Source organism: Miscanthus floridulus, chromosome 18, assembly GCF_019320115.1.
Source record: "Miscanthus floridulus cultivar M001 chromosome 18, ASM1932011v1, whole genome shotgun sequence".
NCBI lineage: Eukaryota > Viridiplantae > Streptophyta > Magnoliopsida > Poales > Poaceae > Miscanthus > Miscanthus floridulus.
Window position 1 is genome coordinate 136,139,117 of NC_089597.1, and position 24,595 is coordinate 136,163,711.

At 44.7% G+C, this 24,595-nt stretch overlaps 4 protein-coding genes across 11 annotated transcripts; 1 reads left to right on the forward strand and 3 right to left on the reverse strand.

Moving 5' to 3' along the window:
- Nucleotides 1-295: 295 nt before the first annotated feature.
- LOC136522104 (endochitinase A-like) lies at nt 296-4,727 on the reverse strand. Of its 2 annotated transcripts, none has more exons than XM_066515891.1 (3): nt 4,484-4,727; nt 3,834-3,904; nt 296-3,622 (listed from the first exon to the last, which is right to left on the reverse strand). In XM_066515891.1, exon 3 carries the CDS (start codon nt 3,527-3,529, stop codon nt 746-748), a length of 2,784 nt encoding a protein of 927 aa, XP_066371988.1. In that variant the 5' UTR covers nt 3,530-3,622; nt 3,834-3,904; nt 4,484-4,727; the 3' UTR covers nt 296-745. The 2 variants fall into 2 exon arrangements, with proteins under 2 accessions (XP_066371988.1, XP_066371989.1); XM_066515892.1 differs by having other exon boundaries at nt 3,834-3,943.
- A 3,522-nt stretch (nt 4,728-8,249) lies between these two features.
- Nucleotides 8,250-15,255, reverse strand: LOC136521700 (uncharacterized). The gene is made up of 11 exons (XM_066515458.1): nt 14,854-15,255; nt 14,205-14,485; nt 13,890-14,084; nt 13,341-13,687; nt 12,164-12,455; nt 11,898-12,056; nt 10,065-10,430; nt 9,379-9,444; nt 8,948-8,996; nt 8,727-8,850; nt 8,250-8,625 (listed from the first exon to the last, which is right to left on the reverse strand). Exons 1-11 carry the CDS (start codon nt 15,203-15,205, stop codon nt 8,541-8,543), a joined length of 2,316 nt encoding a protein of 771 aa, XP_066371555.1. The 5' UTR covers nt 15,206-15,255; the 3' UTR covers nt 8,250-8,540.
- A 491-nt stretch (nt 15,256-15,746) lies between these two features.
- On the forward strand, nt 15,747-21,072 carry LOC136521701 (uncharacterized). Of its 5 annotated transcripts, none has more exons than XM_066515464.1 (6): nt 15,747-16,004; nt 17,364-17,483; nt 17,631-17,766; nt 17,863-17,977; nt 18,067-18,122; nt 20,970-21,072. In XM_066515464.1, the coding sequence occupies exons 1-5, from the start codon at nt 15,886-15,888 to the stop codon at nt 18,111-18,113; spliced, it is 537 nt and encodes a 178-aa protein (XP_066371561.1). In that variant the 5' UTR covers nt 15,747-15,885; the 3' UTR covers nt 18,114-18,122; nt 20,970-21,072. The 5 variants fall into 5 exon arrangements, with proteins under 5 accessions (XP_066371561.1, XP_066371559.1, XP_066371557.1 ...); XM_066515462.1 differs by having other exon boundaries at nt 18,067-18,155; nt 20,970-21,012; XM_066515460.1 differs by lacking the exon at nt 20,970-21,072 and adding an exon at nt 20,460-20,696 and having other exon boundaries at nt 18,067-18,155.
- Nucleotides 18,630-22,653, reverse strand: LOC136521699 (uncharacterized). Of its 3 annotated transcripts, none has more exons than XM_066515455.1 (7): nt 22,208-22,653; nt 21,638-21,894; nt 20,703-21,279; nt 20,273-20,627; nt 19,987-20,069; nt 19,599-19,793; nt 18,630-19,495 (listed from the first exon to the last, which is right to left on the reverse strand). In XM_066515455.1, exons 1-7 carry the CDS (start codon nt 22,412-22,414, stop codon nt 18,839-18,841), a joined length of 2,331 nt encoding a protein of 776 aa, XP_066371552.1. In that variant the 5' UTR covers nt 22,415-22,653; the 3' UTR covers nt 18,630-18,838. The 3 variants fall into 3 exon arrangements, with proteins under 3 accessions (XP_066371552.1, XP_066371553.1, XP_066371554.1); XM_066515456.1 differs by lacking the exon at nt 22,208-22,653 and adding an exon at nt 22,078-22,202; XM_066515457.1 differs by lacking the exon at nt 22,208-22,653 and having other exon boundaries at nt 20,703-21,296; nt 21,638-21,776.
- Between the last annotated feature and the right edge of the window lie 1,942 nt (nt 22,654-24,595).

Here is a 24,595-nt window from a genome sequence, read left to right on the forward strand (position 1 = left end):
AAAAAACATGTGTACGGAGTATCTTTGATTCAATCTCAACTCTCAAGCACATGTCGCCAATTGCAGCCCGAAGCCCAGAACCTTTTTTTCATCTCAGGCAGGTACAAAGCGCACACATCAAAAAATTCGGCTACCACATGCAATGAAACTGCCGATTGCAACATCAACTATACTATATTAATATATATGTAGCATATACCAACCAAAGAAAGCATCTGATTCCGATATGCAAACAGCCGATGCATGCCCACTTTCTAAAGCTGCAATCTGCATGCAACATGTTACAAAACGCGCAGCTTCAAACAATGATATATACAATATATAGTTGATCATAGTACAACTTGCACCAACCCTGGAAAAAAGGAAGATGGATAAAAAGGGATGCATTTCATCTATGAGTTATACGATGATGATTTACATAATTTCAGCTTTCCGTAGAGAGCAATTTGGCTATATTATGTCAACTAAAACAAAGCTAATACATTCACAAAGAACCAGATCTACACAAGGTGGTTTCCAGCAGCTAACAATGTCCTTGCCATGTCAACATCTCTCAAATCTACCTGTAGCTGATCTCTTATTCAGTTCTCCGTGTATGTCTTCAGACCTAATAGAACTGGGCCCATTTTCAGGTGCCAAAGAAATACCCCTAGAATACAATGTCCAAGGTGCCGCCATAAACGGAACATTGAACATACCATTTTTAAGAAAGCGGGACAAAATCGATTATGGCTGCAACAAACCTTCAGGCTCCACGACGCGAGTACATATCCCAACCTGACTCTGGCTCTTTTCGTTTCAGCACCAACCCAGAACTACCACCCTGTGACACATTCCTCATGCGTTCATCCACAAACATTGTCTGGCCCTGGTAGGACACGGGCCAGTAGCTCCCTGCCTCCCTACGTGCGCCTTCAGATGGCACTCCATAATTGAAATCCATGCTAGGATGAAAGTAACTCAATTCATTAGATGAGGGTGGTGGGGCTCTGGTGCTGAAAGATGGATGAGAAATGCCGAGGCTTAGACCTGACAGCGGTGGTATGACTGGTGCACCCTTTGCATCAACCAAGTACGGACTGCCCCCAGGAGCAAAGAATGCTGGGGGAAAAGGCATAGCGGGTTGAGATGGATAACTGAAAACACTATAGTCAGGAGTATGTGCAAAAGACTGAGTAGGTCTTGGAGGAACTCTTGATTCAGCACTTGGTCCCAGAAAGTTATGCTGGTATTGCTGCCCATGATCTTTCTGCCCTACAACTATCCTCTTACCCATAATTGTGACGGCAGAATGGTCCGACATATCCCTTGAAGGAGTCTTGACAGAAGACCCATCCATTCCTCGCACAGAACCATCAGCGATTGACATGTTATCATTCAAGTCAAAGTTTCTGACTGCAGGTTGCCTTGAAGATGAGGAGGAAGAAGGCTGACTCCAGTTGCCATTAAATTGTTGGCGATTCCACAATGGCGGCACGTTGCTTGCAGTGATAGCATCTTCCTCATCACCACATGAGAAATTAAGGTCAAGTTTCAGTCCTCCGCTCACACCAACTGCTTTGGAAGCACCCTTGGAAGGTAGGTCAGAAGAAGTAGGCAGGATTGTTGTTGAGAGTGGCTCACCAGAAGTAGCACTATCGCTGTCAGCTACATTTAAATCAAATAGCATGTTGCTTGTTTTATGTGAAGAAGCTGAAAGCGACTTCTCTGCATCAGGAGTCCTCCGAGGTGAAGCTCGTCGAAAGGCACTGGTTGCAGCAGAACCTTTCCACCCAAGTCCACCTTCAAAGTGGAGCCGAGCTGGAAACACAGATGAGCCTCTTGAAGCAGCCACAGCTATAGGCATTGACAAATTGACAGAATTACTAAGGACGGACTTTGGATTACAGTCAGTTTCCTCGGCACACTGATTTTCATTAAGGTCTAAGTTCCCCAGATCCACACTCCGTGTATGTTTTCTACTCAATGGACCGCTGCCATCTGTGATGCCTGATCCATCCTCCTTATGAGATGAGGAACTTCCTGACTTAGCCTCTGTACTAGAAGATTTATTATCATTCAGTTCACTGGCAACAGCTACAGGCTGCCGCGGTGCTTCCAGGTCAGGACTGTCGGCATTCCTGGAATTAGTATCAGGAGAACTACAAAAGGGTCCTCTGTAGTCAATAACTTCCCGCTCCACCTCAATAGCTACCAGACGTGCTACTTCTAGTGCATCTGTATCATCATAATCTGTCAGTCGTGTTGATTTCTCCCCTTTCAATGCAGTGGATTTTGTGTCTGTTGCCTTGGAGGAGTCCCCAAAGCTTGACATACATCTTTGCAATATATAGTCACTGCTCATGTCCATATCATCTGTACTAGATGATGATGTAGGTTCATCTTCTTTGCCTATACTTTCCTCGGACAGATCTTGCAAATCACGGGTTACAGCTGCAAGATGGTTCAAAGTTTCAGCTGTATCCTTCCCCAAATGTAACCTACCAGATGCAAATGGCTCAGACTCCTTGATACTCGAGCTAGCTGAAACAATACTATCTTCCAAACCCGTTTTGCTACTAGCAAACAGCTTGTCAGGTTTATTATGGTCCACAGACATGGCTGCTGGAGTCGAGTCCACCAGTGCATCTTGTCCAGTACCACTCTTTGCATTAATAGAGTTTGACCGGAGTATGCCATTAGTGGGCAGTTCTATATCATTGGAAGGAGTTTCCTTGGTGGTGGACTGCCCATCTTCTGAACCCACATGACCTGCAGATGTAGGGGACGTGACCAAGTTTTTCGCATCCCCTAAACCTGCATTTCCATTTGATGAATTCGGTGATGTTAGCCCCAGTGGTTGCTTTGTTGCATCTGCATTGTCATTAGTCAGAGAAGGATCAGACAAAGGTGCATCTGAGCAAGTTGTCGCCTCAGGTTTTGATTCTTCAGCAGGCTCTCCGTCTTGATCCGCTACACTCTGTTTCTTAGTTTCTGTCTTGTGGCTAGCTTCTGGAGACTTAAGTTGATCAGTCCGGCATGCCTCCTCTGCATAAAAATGCTCTCCATTTGTACCATGTTTTGGTACAGCACTCCACTTGTGACGGAGTGCTCTCGCCTTTTGGTTGATCACGGCATTCCCGTGAGCAAGCAGGTGATCAACAGTACGCATAACTCTACAGGAGGCTGACTGTTCATTGCTGATTGGAAGGCACTCCAACGCAGTCAATATGGCAACTATAAGATCCTCCGCTGAACTGCTGACATCCCCAACACATTTTTGAGCATCCTGAAGCCAACGGTTGAGAAAGGAAACACCGTTTAGCTGAACGAAATGCTGAAGGCACTCTTCGTTTTTGGTGGATGCTAGTGTGTTGGCAGCCGTGGAGCACTGCCTTATCACGTCGGACATGTTGATGTCGGCGGAGTTTTCCAGCTTGTGCATCTCAGATATGAGCTCTGCGATCCTTGCGACCGTGGAGATGCCATCCTTCATCTCAGTAAGAGTGAAGAAATCCTCAAGCATGGTGCGCTGAGCAATCTTTGTCATCGTTCTGCTACTTTACCCTGGGACCGAATTGTATTATTCTTTGTTGGGTCCCAAGCTGACCAAAACTCATTCATTCAGTTTTGCCAAAATTTCCTGAACAGAGCAAAGAAATTGAGTGAGTAACTGGTAATAATAAGGGCAGAGCGAGCGTGAGAAAAGAATAATCTGTCTATAAGAATGACATGAATATTGTATAGTAATAATGATGGGCAAATACTGATTTTATTATTATATATGTATGTAAATTATATAGAGCAAGTAACGAAAAACTGGAGCAGGACAGGATGGTAAGAGGTTGGAATACCTGTGGTGCCCTGGCAGAGTGATATCATGGCCTTCAACAGTGATGACCGACTCGCCAGCGTTGAGGTTTCCCTGCGCAACAGAAAGTAGCAGCACGAACTGAGCAATGTCCTGCAGTGTTTTTTTAGGGCAATTAAGACTCGAAACAAAAAGAGGCTTTGGTCGCTTGCTAATTTTGAGAGTAAATATGTACGGTATTATATCTGTGGCCAGTGACCCTAACTAAGTTTTGCATCTTATAAAAAAAACCAAGTTTTGCATGATTTTGCAGAAATGAAATGAAATGCACTGCGTGGAGAGAAGAAAGAAGGGTAGATGTAAACATGTGTGGTTTGTGCGGCGCCAAAAGAAAAGAGAGGCGTTTCATTTGGATGGATGGGTTAAAAAAAATGATACATACATCTAGGGAATGGAAAATTGAATGGATCGAGAACGTGCGTGAGGCATGGGGATTGAGCTAGAACCGGGGGCGGCGAGGCGACCTCTCCCCAGAAAATAAAAATAAAAATAAAAATTTGCAGCATGCAGGGAAGGCTGGAGGCGTCGCAAGCAGAGAGGAGGAGGATGTGCCGCCGGAGACGAGGAACGGAAATAGGTAGAAGGGGGAAAGAACATGATAAAGCTAGGTTAAGTTAGGTTAGGGTTTCTTACCAACCAAACACGAGGGAGGAGGAAGCGAATCGAAGGGTCCCGGCCGAATTGGGGGCGGGCGGCGGGTGCGGACTCCACGGAGGAAGAGGGACTCAGCCGAGGAGGAGGGCGACGGAGGAAGAGGAAGGGAGGCTGGATCTGGAGGGGGGAAGGAGGGAGGAAGGCAGGCGTGTTGGGTTGGGTGTTCCGCTTCCTCGCGGGGACACACACAGAAGAGAGAGACGGCGACGGAGACGAGAAAGCGAGGAGGGGGGAAGAGAAGACGGCACGGGACACCTGATGAGTGATGACGAGGTCACTCCGTCGCCTGTTCCGCCCTTCCTCCCGTCCACTAGCTTGGGCTTTTTTTTTTTTTTGACCCAACAAAACCAATGACCAAGGCCAAAGTAACAATAGTAAGCTATACTACTTTGCGTTGTTATTCTGTGGACTAGTGATGTAATATTATTCTAGTGGGTTTGTATCACTCTTATTAGTTTGTTTTATCTATACACGTTGTCCTGGCATTGCCTTCAAATAGATAAAAATGATTTTTGTTAGAATTTGCTATAAATTCTACTATTTTTGTGGTTGTTAGTCTAGTCCAATTAATTCGGTCATGACCGAGAATGAACCGAACTTACTGGGTCCTGTCCTGAGTCCTAACACTGTCCAATCGATCTTTGTTTTTAGATAATTGAACTTCTAAAACGACCAAATAATCGATCGGTTGGATTCGGATAGACCGAAAGCCCAAACTTGTCATCCACGTTGGAAACTCTATTTATAAGGTTCCCATGATAACATGGTGCCATGGCATGCAACAATGGAATTGAATGAATAAGATGTTATCGTTTTGAAATTATTATATACGTAGGTATGTAAATGGCATTTCATTTGTAAGGTTGCCCAAAAGTGGACAGTAAGGTAGTATGTTTGGTTTCTCCTCCTAAACTTTAGTCGATGTCTCATCGGATATTTGGACACATGCATAGAGTATTAAATATAGACTAATTATAAAACTAATTGCACAGCTTGCGACTAATTCACGAGACGAATCTTTTAAGCCTAATTAGTTCATGATTTGACAATATAGTGCTACAGTAAATATGTTCTAATGCCGGATTAATTAGGCTTAATAAATTCGTCTCGTGGAGTACTGACGGATTCTGTAAATTGTTTTTTTATTAGTATCCGAACATCCCATGCGACACCCTCACATGACACCTCCTAAATTTTAGTCACCGGATCCAAACACCCCCTAGATACGCCCTCGTGGAGACTATTCGGAAGATGGGGCCACGATCAGCAGCTGCCAGTGATGATCGGGGGATGAAGAGCCTCACTGCACGTGAACGATCAAATGAACCATGGCTAGAACTAGTAGGAGAACACCCGTTCGCGTGCCCTTAAACCCGGCTTGATCCGCTTATTTTTTTATCCGAAACAGTGTTTTTCTCTCACAAATTCCTCCAGCGTTCCTCCAAACCATCCAGATTCCTCCAGAATTCAGACAAGCGAACAGGCCCATAACTTTTGCTGCATGCAGCAACTACAAGAAAAAAAACACTTGATATTGGAGGACGTCTACCACCAAGAGCTACGCACGAGAACTAGAAAAACAATAGGCTACCATTACCATCCTCACACAAGATGCATGAGGGACAACGGGGCTAGGTGTAGGATCCTTGTACGATCGGTGAAGAGAGAGGGCCATGGTCGAAAGACATGCGCGGATGTGCTCTAGAGGAATCACTCGTGAGAAAACCTAAATGGTTGAGGCAGTAGTGTTGAAGGAGGAGAACGAGGAAGAAGAATACATACGGGCATGTCCAATGTTTTGGGGGTTGGTCGTTAGATTCAGCATAAGGACTGCACTTTAGCTCCGACATTCGAGGGAAGCCATTGGAGAAGAAGACGATCAAATAATATGAATAGCATATTATGTATTTTTTATTTTAGTTTTTTTACATGTAATTTGGGAATGTACTATGTCGAGTTTTCATATAATCCTCCTCTTCGCAAAAAAACCGAGTTTTAATATAATCCCTCTTCCCTTCGCAATAAAAAGGTTGATGGATCCTGTAGGCTAGATTTTTCTTTTTATTTTGTTGGTTATCACTCCATCCGTTGAAATTATAGTTTATTTTAACTTTATATTGAATCAAATTTCTATTATTTGAACCATATAAAAAATACACTTTTATGACACCAAATTAACGTTAAGCGTGCTTGGAAGCTTTGCCAGATCGGCTCACCTCGCCTTGCCTAGGTAGCGCACGCCATGAGACGCTTGCCAGACAAACAAGTCATTTTGGCTCTCTCAGGGCAGCAATGTTTTTCTGACTGGCGCAGAAATCAAGGCAATTCAAGTGCAGGAACCAAATGGCTAAGGCTGTCTCCAACAGGAGACTCATTGCGGAACCCAAAACCAAAATAGGTCTCCAACATAATACATATAGCCTTCAACAGAGTACCTATATGGAAGACCCATTTTGGGTGTCAGGAGAGGCATAACCCAAATCTGAGTATCCTCTCTCCTGGAGACCCATTTGCAGAAAATGGTTGTCTTTTGGGTCTTATTGTTGGAGAAGACCAAAAATAGGTATTGAACCATTTTCCTGTAGCGCTACCCAGAGGACGAATGAGCATTGTATTTTGGGTCGCGGTTGTTGGACACCGTCTTAACGGTGCCTGACTCCTTTTGGCCAGGCAAAACAGGTCATTATATCACTTTTCATGATTTATCTAAATTTAAATGATAATAACATAGTTAAATAAACTTACATAAAATAAAAGAGGCTTAACCTAGGCCCCGTTTGGTTGAGAGAAACGTTTTGGTTTCTGGAGAGAATTGGGAGAAACGGTTCCAAACAGGATATCAACACCGAGAATCGGATCAGAATCGTTTCACACTTCCTTCACTTAGTTTAAAACTTTGTGATTTTGCTACAGGGCCTAGCCTAATTTAGGCATCGTTTGGATCCATAAGGATTCTAAGAATTGGGATAAGAAAAAACTCAAAATCCTAGAATCCCATCCAAACATCTTAGGATTCTAGAAGTTTCTAACACAATTGAAGAAACATCATATATTATTTTAATAAAAAAATCGAATTATAAAATCTGATCAGACATGCCCTTAATACCCCTTCCGGCCTGTAGACACTGTGGATGGTCATGGCCTAACGAAACGACGGTATTGGCGGTCACATCAGGATTGGTGGAATGACTCGTGGGCCTGCCCTGGGCGTCCTGCTATACATGTCCGTCACGTGAAGTGGGGAAGTAGCCCACGACGGGCATGTGCGCCTGTGCGGCGACGGAAAGGAAAAGGAGCCCCCGTACGGTGGTGTTGAGTGGAGAGGACTACTGCCACTGGACTGCAGCGCAGACGCAGTGCCTGTCGTGCTGTCGTGTCGTCGGCAGCAGCAGCAACACTGGCGCAGCAAACAGCAATCGGCCATGGGTTTCTGGGCCTTCCTATGTTCCTCCTCCTCCGTCCTTCGGTCCTCCCATGCACTTCAGACTGCTGACTGCTGACTGCTGACTGCTGTGCATGTGCTGACCAAGTAGAGGACGAAATGACGATGCTGCCAATCACTTTTTGATTTTGAATTGCCTTTCTGTCATGTACTACTCATGTTTCAAATCCATAATGGTTTTGTTCTACTAAAACAATCGATAAAGCAAGTACACACTCCACCGAAATCAAGCAGATATCTCAAACCATTCCTTTTGTATCCGCGCCTAATAATATCTACTATATCTCTATTCAAATCTAAATGTGATAAATAGTACTTTCCGAATTCGATTTCATGCATATTCGATCGAAATCCATCCCTATCCTTCTTAGGCCTAAAGCTCGGCACAAGCAGTCCGGGCCCAACCAAGAGGCCGAGACAGGGATCGAGGGAGAGTTCTCCCAGTTACAGCACAGCACCTCACCGCGACCAGTCTGCTGCTCAACAAAGCACGACCTGTCCTGTGACAAGATGCGAATGCGACGCGGCAATCCTAACAAAAATCCAGTCCAATCATCATTCAGTTGAATTCCTCCAGGCTCACATCCATCAAATTCACAGTGAAGCCAGCTTCCGAGTCATGCCCAGCGCCTTGAGGATGAACGCATAAGTAAACGCGTCCTCCTGTAATTTCTCAAACCTGCAATCATAACCCCAGCCAAATTACTCTTTGCTTCGACGTTTATATTGTACACCAGCTATAGCAAAACCAACAAAGAACCGCCTAAACCGTCAGTTTACCTTCCTGATTTGGAGAAGTGTCCAGCTCCCAGCTCGCATTTGAACAGCAGAAGGTTATCTCCTCTTTTCAACTCCCTCAGCTTCGCCACATATTTCGCAGGCTCAGAGTACATCACGCGTGGATCTGGGTCGTTATCAGTCAGATACCGAGCTAGCTATCACAGACCAAATAAAAAAAAAATGCTAAATAGCAACTTGGAATGTATCAAGGGGGCACCTACCGTTTAAGCCAGCGGTGACAAGAATGTTGGGATACTCTTGTGCCGTCACCTGTGGCATGGACAAACAGATAACACAGGGCAATGCACATTTGTGGTCGATTTAAAGTTCATGCTTGTGGGAGAATATGACTCCATGTAATAATAATAGTATAATTCTTTATTATATTAATATTAATGGAACCAAAAATACCAAAGATCATCAACAATTCCTAGCTACCTCTTTCAACAGTGCAAATTATCACATTCCAGAACAACACTACATATTCATGCATTCACAGGTCATCACCAATAAATAACGGGGAAAAAATAGGCAGTGTTACTAATATACTCCTCCAGCACTATTTTATTATATTCATTCACCAGAAATAAGCATCATCCTAGCTTCATACCCTAGTACATATTTGAACAGAGACATAAAGATCAGCACTTACATTGTCAACAGGAGAATATGATTTCATGTAATAATAGTATTCTTCTTTTCTTGGATCACCCCACTCCTGAACCAAGGACAACAACACATGGATTGATAAGAACTGGAAACAAATAGATAACTAGAATAAAAGGGGCAAGCACGCAGCTCATATAAAGCATGTTGATTTGCAATTGTCATGGTACAGCTTGCTAAACATCCCTATCGTGCAAGTGGTAAATATTCCATTCCGATTTCCAGACACAAAGCATAATGAAATAAATAGATAATTCAAAAACATAAAGTGTTAAATTATAAACGAACATTTATAGATATTATAGCAAGGAATCATCATATCCTAGCCCTGATACCTGCTCAAGCACAATGTACGTATCTTTTGCCTAAGTCTAATCCCAGTAAGAACTAATATGTCCCAACCCAACTGAAGCTCAAGCCTGACTTCCATATGGACAGGGTATTCAAAAGGTTGCATTCCTTGTGTTTGGGTGAACAACAATTGGTATTAATTTACTGGGGTGGTGCATCCATATATTTCATCAATAGCAAACAGGCAACGGACAAAAGGGCACCAAAGAACATTTCTAAAAAGGGCCCATATCTCTATTTCTTATTCTTGCTAATAATAAAAATTGCAATATGACACTGAAACATGGAAATAAAAAATAACACAATTGACGAAATGGATACCTCCCATTCAGCCGTTGTCAATGGGATAGTTGGATCAAGCATAGTTGTGACAACATCAACGAAAGGCACTCCAGCAACAGCTGCCCTGAATAAGTCAGGCCTCATATTTAGGACAGCACCCATCAATAAGCCACCTGCACTTCTGCCATTGATGCAAAGCTTTTCCTTGGAACAATACTTGTTTTTTATCAAGTACTCAGCACAATCAATGAAATCCGTGAAAGTGTTTTTCTTCTTCAATAGTTTCCCATCTTCATACCACTTCCGGCCCATTTCACCACCACCGCGGATATGAGCTATCACATATATAAAGCCCCTATCTACCAGAGAGAATCTTGACCCTCTGAAACTCGGATCTATGCATATCTGTAGCCAAAAGAACAGAGAAAATAAGAGCACAGTTATTACAATAACTTCTGTTACATTTATTATTGCTGAAACCTAGAACCATCTGATAGTCTTGATGCCAAGTTGCCACATACAGTTGCTACCATTGGCGGACCCAGCACTAGGGCCACTAGGGCCGTGGCCCTAGTCGTGGCCCAAGTAACAAGGGAGCAATTCTTCAATTTTTTGGCCCATCAGACATCAGCCCAACCAAGAAGTCCAAGCCAAGCCAGGGAATAGGGCAGCGCTCGCTCGCGTCTGGACGGAGTCTCGCCGCCTCGCACGCTTGACGGCGTGAGTCGCGTCTGGAGTCGCGCTGCTCCGCGCCGTCGTCTGCGGCCAGGTGCGTCGCCCGTCGCCACTCGCCCCCTCTGCGCTCCGCCCCTGGCCGGCTCGCCCCCTCCGCTATGCACTCCGTGGCTCCGACCTCGGCAGGTCTCCGGCTGCTCGGCCAGCCGCTGCCCAGCGCCCCAGTGGTGGCTGCCCGTTGCTCACTGCCCAGCGCCCCAGTGGTGTCCGCCCCGGCCCCGCTCAGCTGCCCGTCACTCGCCAGGCAGCCAGGGGGCGCTGCGCCGCTGCCCGCTGGGCGCTGGCCAAATCAAGCAGGACAAGGCGAACAGGAAGACAGAAGCAGAGCCCTGGTTTGCATCTGGTTTCCCAATTTCAAATTTTCAACCCTTTGTTGCAGTTTGTATTTTGAAAAGTTTCTATTCCAGTTACATTCTAAAATTACAGTTTAGAAGATGAAGAGGACCGGACTTCAGCATCGTATTTCTATCGAGTTCCTGAACAAGAGGGGGCTGCTGAACAACAGACTTTCTTTGAGACTCCTCTCAATTTGCAAATTTTCTTTGAAAATAGTTGTTTTCCTATGTGACATATAGATTATGGTGTAGCTTTAGGTTTTTGGCTGCTAAAATTTGGCCCTAGTCTTGGCCAAATTCTGGGTCCGCCACTGGTTGCTACTAGCTAGACCTTACTGGGTCCTGACAAGGAATCTTTCTGGTATCAAAATTTAAAGTATATCATTCAGCAAGGAAACACTAAAGTAATTGAATGCTAAAGAATTGTTGTCACTTGAAAATAATGATGAATAATAGCAAATGAATGCATAATGGCACATTAGCAAAAAAGCAAGTACAGTCTGTACATGCTGCACATATAAAAAAGAACACTTAAACTTTCAAATGAATCATTTGGATCCCAAGATGACCAAAGGAAGTTGACATAAACTATCAGCCTGCTCAGCAGTGCTTGCTGCGGCTGCAGCTGCCGCAAGCCACTGCTACAGTACAAGCGTGTGTTTAGAACTGCAGCACAGCTGCAGCGAGCACAGCGTACATGCCAATCTTGAAATATGTTCAAGGCATTAAATATTGCAGAAAGACTTCCCTTGTTACAGTTTATACGAAATATTAAAAAGGAAAATAAACAAACAGAATGTACCTCGTAGGAGCCATAGCCATATAGTAGCATAGGGTCTGAGCCATCAAGCTTCACAAGATCTTTTCTGTATAGAATGGACATGGGGATCTGAGTGCCATCAGCAGCAGTAGCCCATTTTCTTTCTGTTACATAATTTGATGCATCAAATCCGCCTAAAACCTAAAGAATATCGAGAAGATCAGATCGCCATGGGTTTGTAAAAATAAATAAAAATAAATCAATAACTGTCCGGAAAATAAATAAATAATAGTGCAACTCTAGCTTACAGTATGGATCTTCTTCAGAACAGACACCCCTGAATCCATATCATAGTCGTAAACAGAGGGCGGGGTCCTCATTGAACTATAATGAAATCGAAGAACAGATGAATGAAACTGAGACTCCTCAGGGTCCACAGAATATGTTGGATCAATAAAATCAAGCGCTCGACCTCCCTGAAGTTGTCCAATTGACTCTCCAATAGCAGGTAGCCGATATACAGTTACTTTGGGAAGGCCATTCTCACGCTCATATACAGCAATATGGTTGTCAAAGAGCTGGAAATCCTGTATTTTCACACTGAAGGGAGTTTCAGTTTGATGCGATTGTGATGTGTTATGTACTTTCGTTGTCAACTGACAATACATTTTTAACAAACAATGCATCCATTGCTAAGAAGAGCAAAACATAAATAACAAAATTTGTAAACATGTAAAAGTGCAGGATGAATCACTTAATTAGTAGCTTCATGCAGATTTCTATTAGCTGCAGTTTCCTTGAACCCTGGTATATCACTGCCAGAGCATCAAGCCTCTTACATAGAGCCTAACTCAACAAAACCGAGGAAGCAGTGGTAATCAAAACCTTTGATTACCATCCTATCGAAGATCCAATATTGATATAGAATGAACCATATTCCAAAAGCTAAGGTTGGTATGGTAAAGTCAAACTAAATACAAATTGCTTTGCTCCCATTCCTTCATAATCTTACAACTGATGCAATAAAATTTTGGAAATACAGTGAAACAATCAAATAGTAACTGGTTGGAAGTTGGAACCCACAAGTTTGAAAGTTTCATGCTCTAGCTGGCAACACAAATAGTATCAATCAGTAACAAGCAATGCTAATACAAGAATGCATCCCTTTCCTGCTTTTCTCAAATGTCAAAGAACTTTCAAAAAGAAAGGTCTATGCTGCAGCAGCACAGTATCCCGTAGGGTTCCAGTATTCATTTAGAAAAAAACAATTAATATCCAAGAAGAAAACTGAGACTTGCACTATAAAATGGTTATGCAAACTTTTACAGATTATTCCTCATTAATTAAGAGCAAGTTAGCAAAGATAACATCATACAAATTAAATCAGTTAGTCTAAATCTGTTCCCTAAAAAGTTTGATACTGTGTACATTACATATCAACCACAAAAATGTCTTCTGAAATTTGTGTGACAATAATGTAAGTACCTTTCTCTATGTGGTAGCAGTATAGTGGTCTCAGCTACATTATCCAGTGGGCAAGCAACCAAATCAGAATTGTAGAACTCATCACTTCGCCTCTTAATAAAGAAATGATTTCCACGATGGCTAGCTGTTGTATCAATGCCATACACACGAGGTGTCAAAACAGCAAGTTCCTTGTTCTGTTTGGATATGTCCAGGTAGAATATAAAGCTTGTATTTTTGCTTCCAGATTCAACAAATAAATATCTCTTGCTTTCAGAAGCTTGAAGGCCTAGAGAAAATGTGTCATCTTTCTCATGATACAGACAAGCATCACTTGATTGATCAGACCCTAACTTATGTAGCCATACCTGCAAAAGCCATTACAAAGGTAAGATAAATGTAATAATAAAAAACACTACAAAAAAAAAAAGATCCGATAACATAGCACCTACAGGCACAACAATCATAACTAAACAATCTTAAAAAGGTCACCAGAAGTTTCAACTGAACTCGCAAAACAAGAGGCATGCCATGTAGGAGTTAGAAGAAGCGGAGGAACGAGCGACCTACTTTATCTGGGCGAAGTATACTATCCATTGTAATGTAAACGAGGTGGTCGTCACCAGACCACTCAATGTCAGAAGTAATTCCTTTAAGTGGTTGCCCAACATATTCTCCACTCTCCGCGTCAATGACATAGACCGTGTAGATTTCATCACCTTTAGTGTCTTCTGCGTAAGCAACTAGCTTGTTGTTGGGACTGACCTGAAGCAAGCATTTAAATTTAAATTATGTTAGATACATATAAGGGATATCTGAGAGGCACAGGCACGAGGAACAGAATCATAGAGACTGACAGAAGGAGTAGGTGGGCCAAAACCACACCTTGAAAGCTCCGATGCTGTAGTAGTCATGGCCCTCAGCCTTAACATTCTCATCCAGGATAATATGCTCATCAGGGGCATCAGGTCCTGTGGGCATCACATCGTGGACTGTAATAGGAGCATCAGTCGGTACGAGACGCCTACAGTGTTGCACATACTCCTTGCCAGTCAATGTCCTCTCATAGTAGTAGTACTGCCCTTTACGAAGAGGCGCATCAATATCGTCTTCCTTGATTCTTCCTCTGATTTCAGCATATATTTCGTCCTCAAGTTGCTTGACATCTAGAAGAGAGTTACCAGGGTTAGCAGAAGAGGACTGAAATAATAACTGCACAATGATCCGTAGTACCACTCTACTAGGAAACATCTCGTGTAGTGTATACAACTACATTCCAGACTAGAGAGCTAGAAAGCCACTCTGAAGTCTGAACAGACGATATACAACTACATTCCAAGTGATAATAACAACAGCACAGATTAACCTGGTATAAGTTGGAAGGACTGGCAAGTGATTGTCATGTCAAAACAATGGATCCCTAGCTAATGCCTGATAGCACGCTAAGGGCACCTTTGGTTGACCTGACACGCGCGGCAAGCCAAGCACACGATGGAAAAGGAAGGCATGTATAAGCTGGAAGTCCCCGACTGACCGGACATGACGGCGGCGGTGTAGTCGTTCTCGGCGCGGAGGTGCGCGAGGACGTCCGGGTCGGACCGGGAGTCGTCGCGGAGCCAGTAGTAGTTGTCGACGCGGACGTCGCCATGCTCGACGAGCTGGCGCGGCACCTTCTTGGCCACCGGCGGCGCCGCCGCCGCCATCGCTGCGAAGGAAGGGCCGCGGTAACAGGAGAGGGGCCCGATGCCGAAGGAGGAAAGGAGGAGGAGGAGAGCGCGGCGGCGCGAGAGCGGGGACGCGGCGAGGGCTGGGGAGATGGGGCGGTGCGCGCGGGGGAGAAGCACGGGAGGGGGCAGACGATGGAAGGAGCCGGCCAGCCGGAGCATCGCGACCCTTTTATTATTATTTTTTTTGCTTGATGGCTTCCGGCTAAGATTTGCTCCCTCCAACAAACCGCACGCTATCCAAATTCCGTTCCGTGTATGCTTTCTGGATTTTGATTTGATTTGAATATCTGTATAGTTTTTTTAGAAATTTATTTTATGAACTTTTAGATGTTTTTAAATTAATAATATTTCTATTCAATTTATCTCTTAATTTTTTTAGTCCAATTTATCTCCTTAAACTTTTAATGTAGTGTGATTTATCCTCTCTAGCGTAGTGCTACATCAGCAAAATTACCATCCAAATTATCGCAAAGACAGGAGACAAATGTTTTAGGCCTTCTTTGGAATGCGGGGCTTTTTTCTGTTTCTGCGTTTTTCTGTGAAAAATGAAATTCCAATACAATTTCTATAAAATCTGTATTTTAAAGGGGTAAATGTGATTTTGTGTTCATGGAGCAAAATTGGAGCCTTTTCCCCAATCAAAACCCAGCACCACCAAAGGTAAGAAAACAGAGCCCGTTCCGGAGCCCAACAAGCCCAAAGGCCCATCAACCAAAAGCCTTCGTCTTGGTCCTCTTCAAACGCCCGCGAGAGAGGCGGAAGTTTCCCTCGAAACCCTAGCCTAGCCACTGCCCCGCGCCTCCCCTCGCCTCCTTCCTGTACGCTAGGAAGAGGAAGATATGGGCGCCGAGGAGGACGCCGCCGCACGCTGCGAGCGTCTCCGCGCCCTCCGCGCCGCCAAGGAGCTCCTCTCCACCCCCGACGGCGCCCCCACCCCCGCTACCGACGGAGAACAGCAGTACGATCTCTCCTCTCCTCTCCCCTCCCCTCCCCTCACCTATCTCACAAGATAACTCCGCACGCAAATAATTGCAGCGGCAGGTCAACTGTGTTGTTAATTAGTAGGTAAAATGACCGCAACTGTCTTGCGCTTGCCTGGCTCTCGCACTCTGGCACACATTAAATCCAACAGGCAGTCATATTGGGATGCCTTTCCAAGGTTGCAATTCTACACTCTATATGGCATTGAACTTAGTTGGTTGTTGCCGCTCCTACACCCTAGCTAGTGCCACATGGATTGATGACTGCTTATCGAGGATATCTCTATGCTGCTTTGGACCCTTCTCTTAATTTTTCTCTGAAAAGTTTAACGCCTACACTATTGTTATTTTGGACTGGTGATAACTGACAAGTGACAGCTACTAGTGCATTTCACGGTTGGCATCCACTTAGAACATTATGTTCACATGCCATGGGATTGCAACCTGAGGTCCCTTATTCTTAGAATCAAGGCATGCTCTTTTTTTCTGTTTGTTGTCATGGGTTTAGGCTTTTCATCATAACTCATAAGGTGACAAGTTAAAAGGCGAAATGAGTTCTGTGCGGACACCAAGATCCACTTTCACAAGCCTTAGGGGCACACTTTTGCCTTTTACTTTAACAGCTCCTTCACCATCCAACACATATGCTGCGCTGTCAATTCTTCAATTAAGTAATCCATTCTCATCAGTCATCATAGTGTAGCATATTGATCCAGAGGAAAAAAGTCTTTTGGTTAGCATCTGGAATTTGCATTTCAAAACAGCTTGGCTCCCACACTAGTCATTGGTAATTTGGACATATTAGATGCTTCAAGTGCTCCATACAGGCTAGTGTGTGCTTTTCTTTCTTTTCTTTTTTTTTTGGTGTCACACTACAGCTATGCTCGCTAGACTTTGACCTTATCAATGATTCTGCCGCAACAAATGATACAATGTGCTGTGCACTCCCTGTCCAGAAGTACCCCATAATATTCCTTCTCTATATTATTTTGAAGGGTAAACTGATATAAAGGCACCTGATTCCAGAATTGTGTTCTGAACATCCTTTATCGAAAATACTTCCTGCTATCCAAATTCTGAATGTATCACTAAGACAGAAGTTCAATACCCTAGAATAATTTATTTACTTATTTTTTCAATGTTCACTAAAACTGACGACATGCAATGATTGACATAAGTACTAGCTGTTTCACTGTATGTTCTTTGACTTACAAGGCACTGTTGTTTTTAAACTCTACTAGCTCCAATGTAGATAAAGTATGGACATAAAATCTAAATGATGTCTATAGCCTATGTCCGCATGCATTACTGATTCTTATTTTTATTGATTGTATTAGAAATGGCAACCATGAGATGGTAGAAGAGCCAGCGTTACCAGGTCCTCAGGATGCACCTAGCGAGGCTGCTAAAGAGGATGGTAGCCCCACTGAGGAGGCCGAGGAGGTTGAAGATGATGGGTAAGGCAATGAAGCTGACAAGCTTTACTACGTGAAAATAAGAGTCTCCAGCTTGGCATTAGTGGTTTTGTAGTCTGAATTATTTCTTAATGCTGTGTGAGTTAATAATTAATTAGAAGTGCCAACTGTGCGTTCTTTTTGATGCAGTGAGCTTCCAGCCATGAAGTTCAGAAACTACCTTCCCCATGATGAGCAACTCCGAGGTGGCAAGCTGGCTCCAGTGTCTCTTCCTAAGTTTGAAGACCCAATTAGTGCTGAAACTGCAGAGCCAAAGGAATTGGAGGTACAATTTTGGTGTTCCCAACTTCAAGATCTCTTGCTTGTACTTCTGGTGAGACAAACTGTCAATTAATCCTTCAACATTATATTGTGCATGCAGAATCCTTTTGGAAACATAGCACCAAAGAATCCAAATTGGGATCTGAAACGTGATGTGCAGAAGAGAATTGATAAACTGGAAAGGCGCACACAGAAAGCGTTGGCTGAGATTGCATGTGAGTGTTCAAATATGTTTAATTGGCAGATGCTTCATCTGTTTTAGTTCGTTTCTGGTTCAACGATTTACACGTATCTACTCTGGCAGTGGAGCAGCAGAGGGAGAAGGAAGCCTTGGAGGAATCTCAAGATTGACCGACCTGTGTAAGTGACTGGTGGCTCGTAGAAAACATGATGGTTCGTCTCTCAAGCAGAAGTCGTAATATGTAATGTACCTTTGGGATGTTTAGTGTACCTTGGGATGCTTAGTGTATCTACCATCTGGGGATGTACTAAATTGAGTTTAGGACGTGGAATGCAGTTACCTACCAAGGTCTTGTCAACTCAAGGATGTAGCAACTTTAAAAACATGAGATGTAGCAGTCCTGTTCTGTGTAGACCTGACCAAACAAAGCGTAATGAATACAAAGCACACCATGTTGTGTTGAGCAGAGTGCATTTTTTTCCTTACATTTTGGCTCTCTTTGAGAAAAAAATATATCAGTGCATGAATGTCCTGATGGAATTCCAACCCTAATGTGTGTTATTCCCAGTCTACCCACCACAATTTCTACTTGTACTCAGTATTCTCAGCCAATGGACCGAGAATAAGCTCTTTTTACATCTATCTCGCTCCAGCTGTGTGGTATATTCATATAAGCTCTTTTTACATACAACTGCAAACAGTCTCCCATATCACTACACTTGTTATTAGGAGCTGTTCAGTTGTGTGGTATATTCATGAGCCCTTTTTACATACAACTGCAAACAGTCTCCCATATCATTACACTTGTTATTAGGAGCTGTTGCCAGGCGCTGTAACTGAGGAACTCTCATTTTATCGGGTAACAGAGTAACAGTTAATTCAACATCCTAAATGCCTAACTAGGAGCAGGAGCAGGAGGGGTGGTGGCCTGCTCCAAGTCCGGCAATAGCAGGCGGTTGTTCCTCGCATTCTCCCGCATCTTTCCGATGAAATGCTTGCCCTTCTCTTCCAGCTTTCCCCCCATCCTCCTCCCCAGATCCATCACCCGTGCACGCCGAACACCGCGTTTCCTCTTCTTCGCATCTCCCTCCTCACCAGCAGAAGGTGATGTCTGCTCCTCCACAAGGCCTGCTCTCTCATCTCCACTGCTGCTCAGCAGTGGCATCCTCAGCTGCTCCCTTGTTGCATCCTCATTTGACTGCAGAGGAGCTCCACTTGCTGAAACCAGCCAAGTCTGCCAGCTCGTTGATGCTTCTGCTTGCTCTGGCCCATCAACACCTATGTTTGTCTTATTCCACGATCCATTGGTGATTCTTCTTGAAGGAGGCAGCAGACTTGACTTGTTCTTTGCAATGGCCTTGGATGCGAAAGCTTCCCCTGGCATCTCTCTAGTTGTGTCTGCAGCACGCCTTGTGCTAGTCTCAGTGGGCTCACGGTTCAGCCATATAAAAGGTGCAATTCTGCGGGGCACCCAGTCATCCGTATCTGATATCATCCAGGAAATAGGAAAACTTTCACAGTTGGGCATCACCAAGCTCTGACGAACCGAAGCCTGTATGAATGTAGGACACCAGCCAAATGCTCCATATTCAACCACACAAATTAACCACAAAAATAACAACTTAGTCATGACTCATGGAAGGCAAGTAAAACACCTTGATCCTGTTGCCGATAAGTGAGGCGATGTAGCTGCTGCTGATCTTCCTATCCCCAACCGATGATTCCAACTCCCACTCTATCTCTGGCATGGACGTAAACCCATACCATACTCGATCACTCGGAGGAGGTTTTAGATGTATCCGCATTGTTCCACGAACAGATGATATTTTAATCGCCAATGATAATGGCACCTTTGTTTTTTGCAAGGAAAGTGAGAAAGCACAGTTCAGGTCAGAACTTCATGGCTAAATTTCAAACAGAAGCAAAACACTAGATATGGAAACTGGTCATATGGTTACTCCTTAGCACACAACCAATTGTCTGTCTGGTAATGTGTATAAGCAAGGTATATATGAAAAAAAGGCAAAACAAGAAAGAACTAACTTGTGAAACCTGGTCCGCTATTGAATTCATGATACTTTTCCACCTTGATGCCCATCCAGTGCTCTTTGACTTCCGTAAGGTATCTGCCATATATAACCACAAAAGGCCGTTAATACCCTCAAGTTATGATGCTTTGGCTTTCTAGAGGACCAACATGTTCAGGATATATAATTGATGGAGTTCTCAGATCACATAATATTTATTGGATCATTAACAGACATTGCAAATGATGATTCCAATAACAAATAAGCAAAAGAAGAGAACACATGAAAGAAGTGTCGCAAACCTGCTTCATCATTAACCTCTGCTGCAGAATCCAAAGCTTCTGAATGCCTGAATTGGTTACCATATTGATCAATACTATCAAGGAAATCTGAACTCACATCCCCATCAGAGTCGTCTTTAATATTGGTCTTCAGTATGTCCTTTTCCAACTCTGGCGCCTGAACCTCAAGTCTTGTTTCGATATGCAGCAGTATTCCACTAGAATACTCGAAGTCAACTTCAAAAGCCCACGATTTGTTCAAATCCGGTGGGAGGACTCTCATTCTGTGCAGATATGGTGGAAGCTTGCCAAGATTGAGGTCAGTAAGCGTAATTTCACCAATGTAGGCTGGAGTTCTGGTGTTTGACAATGTTCGCTGACCAACAGGAACCAATCAATATAAGATATGGACAAAGGATAAATTCACTTGAAAATGTCAGCATCATCTGACCTGAATACGTGCTTTGATGGCCTTGTTCATTTCATCATTCATTGTAGCATCAAAAAACAACCGAGAGATTAGGAGGTTCCAACAAAGCGTACCATTATCGGCAAGCCTTTCATCCATCTTTGTATTGGGGGAATCTGGTAGCTGGCTGTTGAAACTCATAGAGGAGCTAGGCGTACTGGGTTGTTTTATATCTTGTTTAGATGGCACCATACCTGTTTTGCTCTCCTGAGAAGCCTTCACAGATGCCTTCTTTGCCAACCGTTTCAGAAAACCTCGGAGTTTTGAAGATCCATCAGTCTTCACAGTGTTGTCCACAAGCACATGTTCCTGACTGGAGAGTGTTGAGGGTCCCAGAAAGCAAGGGTATCCAGCTTTCAAAGAGGCTATGTAACTGCGGAACTCTCCAGTCAGCATGTCATGGAATTCGAGTTTGTCCTTGTCCGTAGTAGAAGCAAGACGAAGTGCTTTACACCATGATTCCTTTTCCCAAGAGGTGTCTGCATAAACATAGCATACCTTGCTCCCCCTGCAAATATCAGATTCCTTGCTTTCCAGTTTTATCGGATACCTCTTGGCCCTGAAAGAAAATACATACTGGCGGTGGTTTTAGGCAAACTGTATGTGACATGTGAATGGATCATATTATATAGTGGCAGCAGAATTCAAACCAGTAATTAGTAACTGAGAAACTACAGTCAGTTGATATGAACATCTACTCTGATTGCGCATGTAGTATAGCACATCTGGCTATTCTGTCGCAAGTCAAGGATTTATATAACTGCTAAAAGCATAATAAGGCATACAGTGAGTAAGCTTCATCAAATTTTTAGTTGACGACAACCAAAAAGAATAATTGCTTATTATTGGGGCCTCTCCACGAAAGAAAAGATGAGCGTTGGAAGCATGGGAAGAGGCTAGCTACAATTTGCACTAACCATTTACGTGAGGGCAGATTGGATGCAGAAACAGCAACAACTGTGCAGCTGAGCAGGTCAATGGTTAGCTGCGAGGCATCATCAGGTCCAGACAAGGTGAGCGAGTGTCCTTCAAGTTTGGCAGACATTTTTACAGGGAAAACCTCGACGATGAGCTGCTTGTCTCTGATCCCCGGGCTACCGCCATTCGATGGGCGATTGATGCTTTCTTTGGGGCCGCGGGGCGTCTTTTGTTGCTCCAGCATCCACAAGAAGCCCTGTTAACTCATAGATAGAATGGAAAGATGTTAATTAAGGTACAAGTCGTGAACATGTGGAACATATACTGCAATACATAGAATAATGGATGGATGAAATAAGATGGAAACTAGAATGAGTTTGTCAGTAGCAAGGCCCTCCAAATGCAAATAAAAGGCCAAATAAAAATACGTATAACAAACCTTGATGAGAATTGAATGAACAAGCTGAAGAAGGCTGAGGCGTGCGCGCTTGCTTGCTTTGCTTAACATTAACTGATTGAATTGAACCGAAACGATCGAGAATATGAATGGCCGACCTTCCCGGTCTCACCTGTCGGTTGAGGCTGTGGCGAGACACAGACCGCGGCGGCGTCGGGTGGTCGGGGAGTGGTGGTGGCGGTGGCGGCGTGGCGCGTGAGGGCGATGAGCGGGGCGTGAGGCTGCGGATGGCCCAGAGGAGCGCCAGACCTTCCGCGATCGCCAGGGAGAGGATACCGAGGAGGAAGCCCAGGCCCAGCAGCAGGAAGGCCATCGCCATGGATGCGGTGCGGCGTCGCCGGGAAGGCCCCCGTACGTCTAGCCGTCCTCCAGAAAAGGAACGGAATCGGAATTTATTTATTGACTCGCATGGCCGGCGTCGTTATGCGAAGGAGGAGGAGGAGGCAGCGGCAGCTGGCAGGGGCAGGCGGCGTTGGCCTCGGCCTCGGCCTCGGCCTCTGCCTGCAGCCAAACGCAAGGGAACAAAACAAATCAAGGGGGAGAAGAAGAGCTTGAGCGGCAGGCAGTTGAAGACGCGGGTGCGGTGGGGTGGACCGGACCCACCGGACAGATGAACGAACACGGTAGAGGGTATAAATATTTGGGGATCTTGCGTTTGTACCTTGTTTTTTTTTATCGAAATTGTGATTTTGTCTCTGTTTTTTTGACTTTGTGAATTTACCCCTATGATTTCAAAACGAAGCACCAGTTTGCTCCTGTTCCGTCATCCACCTCTAACGGTGTTAAACTTTGTACAAAAGGACATGAATGCCCATGCGATTTTGCCCGTTATGCCGAATTGTGATTTTACCCTGATTAAATTTGGTCAAACATATTTGGCACAACTTGCAATTATTTGAACTCAGATTTAATATTGATAAATATTCAAAATTTTGGGACCAAAAGGTTCATAACGATGGCAGATGTAACGTCATACGAAATATTTTGATATAATCTTTTGTGTGGGACCTCCTCTCCGAGGCTCGGGCGTGGCCGCCTGGCCAGGGCACGGTCGCTGAGACGGTGCGCGGGCGCGGCCGTCTGGCCAAAGCTCGGTTGCGCGCGGCGCGGGGTCGACCGGCCGGCCATGGCGCGGCCACCGGAGATGCGGTGCTGGGGCCTAGCCGCCGGGGCGCAGGGTCAGGTTGTGGCCGCTGGGGGTACGGGGACGGGGCCCGCGGGGAGCGGGGCCAGGCCGCCCGTGCGCCGTGCCGAGGGAGGCGCGTGGATAGCGCACGGGTAGCTCTCGATCTCGTGCTCCGGTCCACGAAAGCGCGAGCAAGGCAGCTCTACATCACCAGGGCGACGTCGCGAACTCGGTTGGCCGGTTCTTGACGGCGGGAAGTTGGCAACGACGACGGTCCACAGCATCAAGAAAAACGGCGGTGGCTGTTTCTTGAACAGAGCAGACGTAAGCACGGAATAGCGAAAAAGAAGGGCGAGGCTGAAAGGTCCTAATGGCTAGAGGGGGGGTGAATAGCCTAATAAAAATTTCTACAACAACACTTAACAAAATAGTTAAACAATTATGAGGCGAAGCAAGTATTGCGCTAGCCTACTCAAAAAACAAGCCACCTACCACAATTCTAGTTTAGATAGTATCTATTCACACAATAGCTATGATACTACCCTATGTTAGTGTGCTCTCAAAGGCTAACTAAAGAGCCACACCAACCAAGCAAACAAGCTCTCACAACTAGTTACACTAAAGAGCTTGACAACTAGTTTGCGGTAATGTAAAGAGAGTGATCAAGAAGGTTATACCGCCGTGTCGAGAAAGAAGCCAATCAATCACAAAGATGAATAACAATGGAAACCAATCACCTCGGAATCAAATGATGAACACAATGATTTTTTACCGAGGATCACTTGCTTGCCGGCAAGTTAGTCCTCGTTGTGGCGATTCACTCACTTGAAGGTTCACGGGCTAATTGGCTTCACACGCCAAACCCTTAATAGGGTGCCGCACAACCAACACAAGATGAGGATCACACAAGCCACGAGCAATCCACTAGAGTACCTTTTGGCTCTCCGCCGGGGAAAGGTCAAGAACACCTCACAATCACCACGATCGGAGCCGGAGACAATCACCACCTCCGCTCAACGATCCTCGCTGCTCCAAGCCGTCTAGGTGGCGGCAACCACCAAGAGTAACAAGTGAAATCCACAGCGAAACACGAATACCAAGTGCCTCTAGATGCAATCACTCAAGCAATGCACTTGGATTCACTCCCAATCTCACTATGATGATGAATCAATGATGGAGATGAGTGGAAGGGCTTTGGCTAAGCTCACAAGGTTGCTATGTCAATGAAAATGGCCAAAGTTGTGAGCCATAGCCGGCCATGGGGCTTAAATAGAAGCCCCCACGAAATAGAGCCGTTGTACCCCTTTACTGGGCACAATACGAGCTGACCGGACGCTCCGGTCAATTGACCGGACGCTGAGCTCCCAGCGTCTG